The 14140-nt window shown below is 42.1% G+C and overlaps 1 protein-coding gene across 2 annotated transcripts in view; it reads left to right on the plus strand.

Moving 5' to 3' along the window:
- The window catches only part of LOC132887089 (collagen alpha-1(XVIII) chain-like), a 214242-nt gene that overhangs the window by 106283 nt on the left and 93819 nt on the right, over nucleotides 1-14140 (plus strand). For both annotated transcript variants that reach the window (XM_060922455.1, XM_060922456.1), the window contains exons 4-7: nucleotides 7399-7473; nucleotides 10902-10994; nucleotides 13309-13432; nucleotides 13914-13954. In XM_060922455.1, the coding sequence (XP_060778438.1) occupies nucleotides 7399-7473; nucleotides 10902-10994; nucleotides 13309-13432; nucleotides 13914-13954 (333 nt within the window). The remainder of the gene's footprint in view (nucleotides 1-7398; nucleotides 7474-10901; nucleotides 10995-13308; nucleotides 13433-13913; nucleotides 13955-14140) is intronic.

Raw genomic sequence — 14140 nt, forward strand, 5'->3', positions numbered from 1 at the left:
AGATCTTTCCATCTGTCCTGGTCCTGCTTTACTCAGTAATTTCTTCTGTGTTTCATTCGAAAAATCTTAGGAGGTGTAAAATCACCAGACATACAATCTCAGACAAGATGAGCGACAGGAATGCCGATGTGTGTGGTCTGGCTCTCTCCTGGTCAGTGTGTGTGCAAGTTGAATTTGCAAATGCTGAGTCGACAAGAATGAATGAATGAGGTAGTGAGGATATCGTATATTCCCTTTCCTGAACACACACACTGTATCTTCACATACTCAGCCAATATGAAGTTAAGGCAGTAATTAAGTGATAAGTTGGGTTTAGATCAGGTTTAGAAGAGTCAAATTGAAAATCTGTCTATCTATATCTGTCTGTCTGTCTGTCTGTCTATCCATCCATCCGGCTACACTGTTTAAACTTTCCATTTTCTATACCTGTCTCTGTTTTTCATCAGTTTTGTTCTCGTCACAAATTATTTAACATGAAAAAGCAGTAAACACTGAATGGTGAAGGGAAAAAAAACTGGCATCTGGCTGGCATGCTGAACCAGCATGTAGTGTTACTTCCTCACAGCTGCAGAGTCTCCAGAGTTTTACATATTTTCATGTCCTCTGTCCATCTGGGTTTCCTCAGCGTTCTTTAGTTTCCCTCACCTCCCAAAAACATGCTCGTATTTAGATTGGCTGCACTAAACTGACCCTCGGACTGAACGAGTGTGAGATGCTTCAGCTCCAGCTGACTGGTCCCTGACTGGACCATGTACTTATTGAAGATGAATGACTGGTTGGATTTTCATCAGATTTCATACAAATGTGGCTTGAATTCATTTAGAAAGCTCTGTGTTGACATTGTGACCTGTTGAAAACGATCTGAATGAGAATGTTCGATGTGGTTCACCTTTCAAACTACTAGAATCTGTTAAAAGGTATAGGCTTACATTCCTTACCTTTGTACACGTTTCCAATTATTTTTCTTGTACTTTCTGAATAATGTGCTTTTTATAATGAATAACTGAGTAATGTTGTTGGACTCATATGGTCATGGACATGCAAGTTGTATTACAGATCTCAATGGAAAATCCTGAGGACCTTCCAAAACCTTCAATCTGTGGTTGTGGAGAACTGGGATTTCCCCACAAGTATTAGTGTGTTAGTTTTCCTTGAAAAGCAAGATCATTTGTGCCTTTATCCACACCTGGTTTCTTTCCAGGTCTCTCCACACTTCTTGTTAGTCTTAGGATCCACAGCAATGAAAGAAGAGAATTACTCAGTGTTTGTCGAGTGATTTCTGAGACTTGTTTACTGCATCGACATGTGGTGTTGATTTATTTGTTTACAGTCTCTCTCTCTCTCTTTCACTATCTATCTCTCCAAGTAATTAAAAAGTTTAGGGAATGCAAAACAGGTGTTGATTCTCTGCTGTACATATCATCTTCCAGCTCTGCGTCTTCATATCTGGTGCACTATAAAACGTCATGTGCGACTTTTACTGTCGCAGAACTTCAGAGTCAGGTCAGGTAAAAACCAACCAGTTATTGATTCAGTGCTTCTACACAGTCAGAAAAGATTAAAAGAGCATAAAAATGCTGTATATTAGTGTCATGTTGGGCAGCACGGTGGTGTAGTGTTTGGCACTGTCACCTCACGGCAAGAAGGTTCCAGGTTCGAACCTCACAGACAATGGGGACCTTTCTGTGTGGAGTCTGCATGTTCTCCCCGTGTCTGTGTGGGTTTCGTCTGGGTGCTCCAGTTTCCCCTACAATCCAAAGACATGCAGGTTAGTTAAAATGCCCAGCTATTGAGGTTGCACAAACCAGTGCATACTTAGTGCTGGACCCAAGCTTGGATAGACTGGGGAAGGTTGTGTCAGGAAGGGCATCTGGTATAAACAGTAAATAAAAAAATCTATGCCAAAGCAAAGGGGTTGAAAATCAATTCGGGCTTTGCCCTGTATTCTTCCTGTCATGAACTATTTGACAGATAAATTAAAGTCATTTTAGTAATGTGGTTGTTAATTTTTGTCTCACAGTGAGACTGAATTTAATTAGATTTTTTTTGTTTAATACAGTGCCTTGCAAAAGTATTCATCCACCTTGGTGTTTGTCCTGTTTTGTTGCATTACAAGCTGGAATTAAAATGGATTTTTTTGGGGGGCTAGCACCATTTGATTAACACAACATGCCTACCACTTTAAAGGTGCACTTTTTTTTTTATTGTGACACAAACAATAATTCAGATGAAAAAACAGAAATCTGGAGTGTGCATAAGTATTCACCCCCTTGCATATGAAACCCCTAAATAAGAGCTGGTCCAACCAATTCACTTCATAAGTCACATAATTAGTTTGAATACTTTGAACACATAATAGTTTGAAACTTTGAATATCCCAGGGAGCACCATTAAATCCATTATAGCAAAATGGAAAGAATATGGCACTACTACAAACCTGACAAGAGAAGGCCACCCACCAAAACTCACAGACCAGGCAAGGAGGGCATTAATCAGAGATGCAACAAAGACACCAAAAATAACACTGAAGGAGCTGCAAAGATCCACAGCGGAGATGGGAGTATCTGTCCACAGGGCCACTTTAAGCTGTACACCCCACAGAGCTGGGTTTTATGGAAGAGTGGCCAGAAAAAAAGCCATTGCTTAAGAAAACACATTTGGAGTTTGCCCAACAGCATGTGACAGACTCCCCAAACACATGGAAAAAGATTCTCTGGTTAAATGAGATTAAAATTGAACTTTTTGGCCATCATGGGAAATACCATGTGTGGCGCAAACCCAACACCCTGAGAACACCATCCCTACAATGAAGCACGGTGGTGGCAGCAGCATCATGCTGTGGGGATAATTTTCATCTATAGGGACAGGAAAGCTGGTCAGGACTGAAGGAAAGATGGATGGCACTAAATACAGGGCAATTCTGGAGGAAAACCTGTTTGAGTCAGCCAGAGGTTTGAGACTGGGATGGTTCATGTTCCAGCAGGACAATGACCCTAAACATACTGCTAAAGTGACACTGGAGTGGTTTAAAGGGGAACATTTAAATGTCTTGGAATGGCCCAATCAAAACCCAGACCTCAATCCAATTGAGAATCTGTGGCATAACTTGAAGACTGCTGTACACCAACACAACCCATCTAACTTGAAGGAGTCGGAGCAGTTTTGCCTTGAGGAATGGGCAAAAATCCCAGTGGCTAGATGTGCTAAGCTAATAGAGACGTACCCCAAGAGACTTGCAGCTGTAATTGCAGCAAAAGGTGGCTCTACAAAGTATTGACTTTAAGGGGGGTGAATACCTATGCACACTCCAGATTTCTGTTTTTTCATCTTAATTATTGTTTGTGTCACAACAAAAAAAATGTGCTCCTTTAAAGTGGTAGGCATGTTGTGTAAATCAAATGGTGCTCACCCCACAAAAATCCATTTTAATTCCAGCTTGTCATGCAACAAAACAGGACAAACACCAAGGGGAATGAATACTTTTGCAAGGCACTGTACATACACTCACCAACCACTTTACTAGGAATACCTGTATACTTGCGCATTCATGCAAGTAACTGAAGAGCTTGAAGAGAAAACATCTCCTGGTCTTTTTCTAATTTTCATCTGTCTGTTAGGGTTTTGCTGGGATTCGAACCTGGTTCGTTGGTGTGATAATCCAGCAAACCCCCACTAGGCCACCAGGGGGATGACTCAAATGCAGAGGCGTGAGTAGAAAAAGAATCAAAAGGTTTATTTAAACTATATACACTATATACAGGGCAAAACAAAAGACAAAAAAAAAAACCAAAGAGTATAATCCAAAAGAAAAGCAAAGTGCAAAAATACAAAAGCTAAGAAGATCAAAAAACACAGTACAAAGGAAACTGGAGATAAACATAACAGCACAAAGACTCCGTGACAAGAGGACTGAACTCAGGGGTATAAATACACAAACTAATTAAGGACACAGGTGAAGATAATTAGGACTAAACAGGCAATTAACAAAAACACAAAACACAGGAACAGTGGCGGCCTCTAGAGGCCAAAATAAACATGACACGAAAAGGAAATAACAGCGGCCTCTAGAGGCCAAAACAGTCCTAGTCCTAACAGGACCCCCCCCTCTAGGAGCGTCTCCTGACGGTCCCAGGGCGATCCGGATGGGCCGAATGGAAGTCCCGACATAGTTCTTTATCTAGGACATCCCGAGCAGGAACCCAGCAGCGCTCCTCAGGACCATAGCCCTCCCAGTCCACCAGGTATTGCAACCCGCCGCGGACCCGGCGGGAGTCAAGCAGGCGATGCACAGTGAACACAGTCTGCCCCTGGAAGATGCGGGGGGGTGGGGGGGTTCCTAGGGGCAGGGGCATACGTAGACGTCAGTACGGGCCGCAACAGGGAAACATGGAAAGTGGGGTTGATCCTCAGAGTCCGGGGCAACTGGAGCCGGTAGGAGACAGGGTTCACCCTGCGCACCACCTTGAAGGGGCCAATGTAGCGAGGAGCAAGCTTGCGGTTCTCCACCCGCAGCGGAAGGTCCTTAGTGGACAGCCAAACCCGCTGCCCAGGGCGGAAAGCGTGTGCAGGTCTTCTATGGCGGTTGGCCTGAGTCCGAAGGGCATCACCTGGTATTCGTAGTGCCCAGACGGGGTGTTAAAGGCAGTCTTCCACTCGTCTCCCTGTCGGATACGGATGAGGTGGTATGCGTTCCGTAGGTCCAACTTGGTGAAGACGGTGGCGCCTTGGAGCAGGTCAAAAGCAGTGGACATCAGCGGAAGGGGATATCGGTTGCGCACAGTGATCTTGTTCAGGCCCCTGTAGTCAATACATGGTCGGAGCCCCCCATCCTTCTTGCCGACAAAGAAGAAGCCGGCACCAGCAGGTGAGGTGGAGGGTCGAATGAACCCAGAGACCAGGGCGTCTTTGAGGTATTCCTCCATGGCCTTGCGTTCTGGCTGAGAGAGGGAAAACAGTCTGCCACGAGGAGGGGTAGTCCCAGGGAGCAAGTCGATGGCACAGTCGTAGGCCCGGTGCGGAGGAAGAACGGCGGCCCTGCTCTTGCTGAATACCTCCTTGAGATCCCAGTACTCTGTGGGAACTTGAGATAACTCGGTGAGATCAGGGGGCTCGGCAGGAGACACAGGAGAGCTAGAGAGCAGACAAGAGGCATGGCATGCAGGGCCCCATTCCACAACCTGGCTTGTTACCCAGTCTATGCGAGGGTTGTGGCGAGTAAGCCAAGGAAGGCCTAGAATAACTGGGAACTCAGGTGAAGGAATCAGGTGCAGGGATATTTCTTCCTTGTGACCTTGAGACTGGAGGAAGACTGGAGAAATAACTTGGGTGACTCTTCCATCACCTAATGCTTGGCCATCAAGGGCAGACACAGACAGTGGGACTTCAAGAGGTGCAGTTGGAATATTGATGCTTTGGGCGAAGTGAATATCCATAAAGTTCCCAGCCACCCCTGAGTCTAACAAAGCTTGACAAGAGTGGACAGACTCACCCCAGGAGATGGAGACCGGGATGTAGATTCCTTGGCCAGGGAGTCCGGGAGAGAGGGTAGGCCCCGTCACAACCCTCCCTCGTCTGGACGGGGCGGTCCTTTTCCCAAGAGTTCGGGACATGATGCTCGGAAGTGACCAGGCTTGCCACAGTAGATGCAGCACTTGTCCCTCCTTCTGCGCTCCCTCTCAGATGCGGAGAGGCGAGTACGACCCACTTGCATGGGTTCTGGACAGTCACTGAAGGAGGTAGACGGTTTCCAGGTAGAGGTAGGGAGGCTGGGGGGGCTCAAGGCTTGGTGGCGTTCTCTCATCCTGTTGTCCAGACGAATAGCATGTGAGATGAGGGTTTCGAGGTCACTTGGGCATCCAATAGAGGCCAGACCATCCTTGATGGGGTCAGACAGACCATGGTGGAAGGCTGACACCAGGGCAGTCTCGTTCCATCCACTTACTGCTGCGAGCGTTCGGAACGAGATGGCGTAATCTGCGACGCTTCCTCCTTGCCGGATGGACATGAGCTTTCGGGCTGCGTCGGTACTGATGTCCGCCTGATCGAAGACCCGAAGCATCTCTTCAGAGAACAGCTGGAAATCAAGGCACTCAGGTCCCTGTCTTTGCCAGATAGCAGTAGCCCAGGCTCGCGCCTTACCAGCTAATAAGGTTATCACAAAGGCAATCTTGCGGCGATCCGTAGTGTAGGTGGTAGGCTGAAGCTCAAAGGTGAGTTGACACTGGGTAAGGAACTCTCGGCACTCACTGTGCTTGCCGTCATACCTCTGTGGTGCAGGAAGGCTGGGTTCGCGAGGTGAAGAAGGCAGCATGGCAGGAGGCACAGGAGCAGGAGCGGGAGCTGGATCAGGAGATGCAGGCAGAGATGTCAGCTGTGCCAGGGTTTTCCCGATTTGCTGAAGCAGTTCCTCGTGGCGAGCAAGGGCCTCACGTTGGCTGGTGAGCGTACGTCCATGAGCGTCCATGGTCGCTCCAAAGCGTGTCAAAGCTGCCATAATTCCCTGAAGGTTGGCCGGGTAGACAGTTGAAGCAGCCTCTGCTGAGTCGGTCATGACGGAGTCTTTCTGTTAGGGTTTTGCTGGGATTCGAACCTGGTTCGTTGGTGTGATAATCCAGCAAACCCCCACTAGGCCACCAGGGGGATGACTCAAATGCAGAGGCGTGAGGCGGAAGTAGAAAAAGAATCAAAAGGTTTATTTAAACTATATACACTATATACAGGGCAAAACAAAAGACAAAAAAAAAACCAAAGAGTATAATCCAAAAGAAAAGCAAAGTGCAAAAATACAAAAGCTAAGAAGATCAAAAAACACAGTACAAAGGAAACTGGAGATAAACATAACAGCACAAAGACTCCGTGACAAGAGGACTGAACTCAGGGGTATAAATACACAAACTAATTAAGGACACAGGTGAAGATAATTAGGACTAAACAGGCAATTAACAAAAACACAAAACACAGGAACAGTGGCGGCCTCTAGAGGCCAAAATAAACATGACACGAAAAGGAAATAACAGCGGCCTCTAGAGGCCAAAACAGTCCTAGTCCTAACACTGTCCACTTTTATTGAGCCCGTGCCCACTGTAGTCTCAGATTCCTGTTCTTGGCTGACAGGACTGGAACCTGATATGGTCTTCTGCTTTCGTAGACCATCCGCCTCAAGGTTTGGCATGTTGTGCCTTCTGTGATGCTTTTCTGCTCAGCACAGTTGTAAAGAGTTGTTATTTGAGTTTGTACAGATCCTGTCAGCTCAAACCATTCTGGCCTTTCTCCTCTGATCTCTCTCATCAACCAGGCAGCTCCACCTGCTCACTGGATGTGTTACTGTTGCTGTTGTTGCTATTTCATCAGATTTTGTGAATAAACTCCATCCCATTCTCTCCCCCTCTCTCTCTGCAGGGATCTATCCAGCAGTTGGTCTTGACTCCGGATCCCAGGGCACCGGATGAGCAGTGTGAGGAGGATGACCCCTATGTGAGTGATGTCTGGAACTCATGTTTGTGTAATCTTCTCTCACATGCAAATTTTCTCTTTTTGATATGCCCCGGAGCTTTGAACTGCTATCATTACAGCCAAAATGACAGGATAAAACTTTTCCTTATAAAGTCACGAAACTAAGCTCTTGAGATGAAAGTCAGAGTGAAACATCTCAGGGGTGTTGTTTGTTTGTTTGCTTGCTTGCTTGCTTGCTTGATGATCACTGCATTGGTAAAAGGCAGGTAGCGAAGTTGACATGATATTATTCATTGATAATATTTTCCCAGACTTGCGCATGTATGATAATATCATCAGAAACAAATCAGAAAACCTTTATAAGCAAGTAAATGATTGAAAGCAGTGAATCCTGCATGAGCATTGTTAGAACTAACAAGATACACAAGTCTATTGATATTTCTCATCGTTTATTTTAGTCATGGTTTAAATTGTCCCATATGAGCTCATGGGTGGATTCATAGGAGCAAGTGAAGTGCAAAAGTGAAACTGTATGAACAGATGTGTTCCTCAAGGGCTTGGACTAAAGAACACTTGTTCCAGCAGCCGGACAGCAATCTAAACTTGATTCATTGCTCCCTCTAGTGGTAAACACATGGCATGATAGCTAGCAGTTTTGTGCGTTTGGCTTTGCAACAGAATAAGGCTAAACTGATATATCACCAGATAAATATTATTGTGCAAAATCATGATTAAAAAAAATGAACTCAAATACTTGACAAAATCATGTTGCATGGTTAAATGGGTTAATAAATATGAAACAGATAATAGTGGTCAAAATATTTGTGCGCTCGATGAAAATGTGAATTTAATGTAAACCTTAAAGTAGCCTTAAATTTAGTAGTGTATTTAAGTTACCTTTTAGACCAACCCTTAAATTTAGTAGTACATTTAAATACTTTTACTAAAATTTGTAAATTCATTAACTATGCTAGTAATTTTAAGACCCTTTATTGGTATTCTTAAAAGTAGTAGTGACTTTAATTACATTTAAATGCTAAATTTAGTAACTTTAAGTGACAAATGTTCTTTTTAACAGCATTTCGTTATCTTTAAGAAGTCATGGAAAGTCACTTAAAGTTATACTATAAGAATTCTTAAAGTTATCAGTAAATACACTGAAATTTGGCATTTTGTAAACTTTTAGGATACTTTGCGAATCTCTTTAAAGCTGTTAATTTGTCTAGTGGTGTGGATAAATTCTGCTACTCGTGTTTATATGCTGTGTGTAACACAGTAACACACAAACATGTATCACACAGTTACACTCATTGAAAAAAGCATCCTCAAGTTTTTTTTTCACGGTTAAGGGTTTTAGCTTTCTCATTAACTCTTTGTTGATGGGTTGTTTATGTAGAAACTTTAATATTTTCCTCAGAGGGTTAAACCAAATCCTTAAAAAGTTTGATTTAAGAAATGTACCCTGCATAATTCGGGGGAAATTTAATTTACAAGGTACAGTGATTCATGTCACTGCCTCACAACTCAACAGTCAAACAGTTCAATATGGGTTTCCTCCAGGTTGTCTGATTTTGTTCCCAACCCCCAAAAAACATACTAGCAGGTTAATTGGCTACTCTACAGTGGTGCTTGAAAGTTTGTGAACCCTTTAGAATTTTCTATATTTCTGCATAAATATGACCGAAAACATCATCAGATTTTCACACAAGTCCTAAAAGTAGATAAAGAGAACCCAGTTAAACAAATGAGACAAAAAATATATACTTGGTCATTTATTTATTGAGGAAAATGATCCAATATTACATATCTGTGAGTGGCAAAAGTATGTGAACCTCTAAGATTAGCAGTTAATTTGAAGGTGAAATTAGAGTCAGGTGTTTTCAATCAATGGGATGACAATCAGGTGTGAGTGGGCACCCTGTTTTATTTAAAGAACAGGGATCTATCAAAGTCTGATCTTCACAACACATGTTTGTGGAAGTGTATCATGGCATGAACAAAGGAGATTTCTGAGGACCTCAGAAAAAGCGTTGTTGATGCTCATCAGGCTGGAAAAGGTTACAAAACCATCTCTAAAGAGTTTGGACTCCACCAATCCACAGCCAGACAGATTGTGTACAAATGGAGGAAATTCAAGACCATTGTTACCCTCCCCAGGAGTGGTCGACCAACAAAGATCACTCCAAGAGCAAGGCGTGTAATAGTCGGCGAGGTCACAAAGGACCCCAGGGTAACTTCTAAGCAACTGCAGGCCTCTCTCACATTGGCTAATGTTAATGTTCATGACTCCACCATCAGGAGAACACTGAACAACAATGGTGTGCATGGCAGGGTTGCAAGGAGAAAGCCACTGCTCTCCGAAAAGAACATTGCTGCTCATCTGCAGTTTGCTAAAGATCACGTCGACAAGCCAGAAGGCTATTGGAAAAATGTTTTGTGGATGGATGAGACCAAAATAGAATTTTTTGGTTTAAATGAGAAGCGTTATGTTTGAAGAAAGGAAAACACTGCATTCCAGCATAAGAACCTTATCCCATCGGTGAAACATGGTGGTGGTAGTATCATGGTTTGGGCCTGTTTTGCTGCATCTGGGCCAGGATGGCTTGCCATCATTGATGGAACAATGAATTCTGAATTATACCAGCGAATTCTAAAGGAAAATGTCAGGACATCTGTCCATGAACTGAATGTCAAGAGAAGGTGGGTCATGCAGCAAGACAACGACCCTAAGCACACAAGTCGTTCTATCAAAGAATGGTTAAAAAAGAATAAAGTTAATATTTTGGAATGGCCAAGTCAAAGTCCTGACCTTAATCCAATGGAAATGTTGTGGAAGGACCTGAAGCGAGCAGTTCATGTGAGGAAACCCACCAACATCCCAGAGTTGAAGCTGTTCCGTACGGAGGAATGGGCTAAAATTCCTCCAAGCCGGTGTGCAGGACTGATCAACAGTTACCGGAAATGTTTAGTTGCAGTTATTGCTGCACAAGGGGGTCACACCAGATACTGAAAGCAAAGGTTCACATACTTTTGCCACTCACAGATATGTAATATTGGATCATTTTCCTCAATAAATAAATGACGAAGTATAATATTTTTGTCTCATTTGTTTAATTGGGTTCTCTTTATCTACTTTTAGGACTTGTGTGAAAATCTGATGACGTTTTAGGTCATATTTATGCAGAAATATAGAAAATTCTAAAGGGTTCACAAATTTTCAAGCACCACTGTAATTTGCCCCAGTTTTGAATGAGTGTGCAAGTGTGTGTGTGTGTGTGTGTGTGTGTGTGTGTGCATGCGCATGGCATTCCCATACAGTATTCCCATGATAATCTATGGATCCACCAAGATCCTAACCAGGACGAAATTAATGAATATGTAATTAATAGATAGAGGGTTATGAATCAGGTGGTGCTAAGGTGTGTGTGTGTGTGTGTATACTGTTGCAGGCATCTGGGTATGGCAGCGGTGATGATGAATATGATGACACCGAGTCCGCAGATGAAGTGAAGAAAGTGCATGAGACGAGAGAATATCCTTTAGTAAGCATCTACTCAAGAGCCAAGAGTTATTGTGCACCAGGACATGCATAAACAATTCACTATACAACATGATTTCTTCTTCTTTGTCTTCTTTCGGCTGTTCCCATTCGGGGTCGCCACAGCGGATAATGTCCCTCCTGCCATCTCCTCCTGTCCTCTATATCTTTTTCCTGTCACACCACCCATCCTCATGTCCTCCTTCACCCCATCCATAAACCTCATCTTTGGTCTTCCTCTTTTCCTTCTACCTGGCAACTCCATCTCCAGCATTCTTTTCCCAATATACCCTGGATCTCTCCTCTGTACGTGTCCAAACCATCTCAATCTCGCTTCTCTCACTTTGTCTCCAAGCCGTCCTACATGTCCTGTCCCTCTAATATTCTTGTTTCTAATCCTGTCCAACTTTGTCACTCCCAGTGAGAATCTCAACATCTTCAGCTCTCCAACCTCCAGTTCAGCTTCCTGTCTTTTTGTCAGTGCCACTGTCTCCAAACTATACAACATCGCTGGTCTTACGACTGTCTTCCCTTCTGTCACAAATCATTCCTGACACTCTCCTCCATCCATTCCAACCTTCTTGCACTCTCTTCTTCACTTCTCTTCTGCACTCGGTATTGCTTTGTACAGGTGACCCCAGATATTTGAACTCATCTGCTTTGAACATTTCTATACAACATGATTTAATGACAAAAAAAATCTATTTTGGTGATAATTCAAACATTTACTTGAAAGGAGGGGTATACATCATCTTCTTTCTTTCTAAGATGATGTTTGCACCTCTGTGGTTGTTTAGGCATTTATTTATTTATTTATTTATTTATTTATTTTTACATTGGGCCAAGTTGGCTTACTGGAAAATAAGTAAACTAATTTGATCCTCTTATTGTTACAAACTGCATTTCTTTCTTTGAATTTTACTACCTTGGCATGTCCTGCCATTTTCTCCATCTGTGTTTGTACATATGCACAGTTACATGATCCATCAAACTGTCTGTTAAAAGCCGAATTCAGATCATGTTCATATCTGGAGTGTGAATGTAAACACACACACACACACACACACACACACACACACACACACACACACACAATTATAGAGTTATTGAATGACCAGTCTTTCAGCAGGTTGTGCTTTAATGCTCATTAGCATGCCGGCGCTTATGATGTTAAACCTCATGAAGAAAGAACATCTTGTGAGCTGGGACTTTCAAACATTTTGGATTTCTCATTAGCTCGGCTGTCTACTTTTAAGATAAGAGTGTGGAACTGATTCACTATCAGCATCCTGGCCTGCTGTGTGTTCTCAGAAGATTGCCGTCTGAAGGGCTTTGAAAGAATCGTGGAAGCCTAAACAATTTGATAGAGATGGAATTTGACCAGAACAGATGCTTCTCTATTCGAGTCATTTCCCTGGAATTAATCAATACTACAAATGTTCAGATAACAACTCAACCTACAGCAGAGATGCATACACCCACACATTCTCTCTCGCTCTCTCTCTCTCTCTCTCTCTCTCTTACACACACACACACACACACACACACACACACACACACACCTTGCACATCTCTTTATATGGCTTCATGTTTTGCTTCCATCATCACCTAAGCTCTGGGAATGTGCTCCATTAAAAAAATCTTTAGCTTTGAGGTCTTATTTATTCAATCAATCAATCAATCAATCAATCAATCAATCAATCAATCAATCAATCAATCAATCAACTTTCTTAAAGTGTCAAACTTATAGCTGGCCACAGGTAGCCTACTAATTGAAGACACTAGCTGTAAATACATAAATATGAATAAAATTTGAAATATATACTTCTATCTATCATGTTTGTAGAACTTATTATCATTGTTTTAGAAACAACAAAACACAGTTTAGCAGCTCTCGGTACTGGCAGTGCAAAATGCAAGGACCAGGGAATAAAATAGACGCATAAGAACAAAACACAAAAAGAAACACAATAAATAGACATAAAAGCAATAAATAGGCATTTTCCTTGGGGGAGGATGTATGTTGCCTCTCACTGATTTTTTTTTTTAATAATCTTAAATGTAAACAATAAATCTTAAATCTTACGTGTACACTATAAAACTTAGAAAGAAAATCCTAACTGTTATTCATGAACAGTTGATCTTGATGAACACATTTGCTAAACTTGTCCTATTCGTATTTCTACAACAGTGAAAATGGTACATTTTATAGTAGAGTTCAGGGATTATAATATCATTATCATGTTTATAATTCAAGCTTTATGCTTGAATTACATTTTGGATGAAACAATACTTCCACTCCTTTTCTTTGCCTCCAGCCTGATGAAGATCAGACACTTCCAGTCAGTGCGCCCCCTACTGAAGCTTCTTCTGAAGCACCATTTGATGATGAGGACTTGGAGGAAGAGTCCTCAGGCCAGGGCTTGATGCATCCTGAGAGAGGTGAATGATTGATTATACAGGCTGATTGAAGTTTTTTTGTTTGTTTGTTTTTTACCTTAAAGTGATCTGTAAGTACTTGTCTAGGATTGATTCTCCTTTATTGATTTAATTAAATCTATTTGTTTCGAGAGATTTCTAGTTGTAACTTTCCTAGCTGTGTCATCTGGTCCTAATTTTAAAGCAGCATTTCCCAAACTTTACTCAAATGCAAATATTCATGTTAAAATGTATATTTAATGTATATTTGTGTTTCCAATGTCCTTATGTAATATGCATTATTGTGCACTCCAGTACACAGTAGCCACCCAAATTAAAATGTAAATTAAAAGTCCATTTCATTATTTTATTTTATTTTCAGTGTTTATACAGGTATGATTCTGAAATACTGAAAAAGCAATAATCTATTTCTTTGTGGTTACATTGATTTTCCTCTACCTTTGATCAACAATGATATTATTATATGTTTCACTCTTGTGCACAGAGTCAAGCGGGACAGAGAAAGCTGTATATCACGAAGAAAAAGTAAGAAAAATATTCCATTTTTATAAAAACAAGATCATATACTTTCAAACACCATATCATCCATTTATTTGGAACACATAACACCTTACATGGTGATATATTTATCTGACTTAGTCATGCCATTTAGGAAATTAATAGGATTTTAAATGTCATGTCCATTACTCATTTTGTCATATGGTCTTGCTC

The sequence above is a fragment of the Neoarius graeffei genome, chromosome 5 (assembly GCF_027579695.1).
Source record: "Neoarius graeffei isolate fNeoGra1 chromosome 5, fNeoGra1.pri, whole genome shotgun sequence".
In the NCBI taxonomy this organism is placed as follows: domain Eukaryota; kingdom Metazoa; phylum Chordata; class Actinopteri; order Siluriformes; family Ariidae; genus Neoarius; species Neoarius graeffei.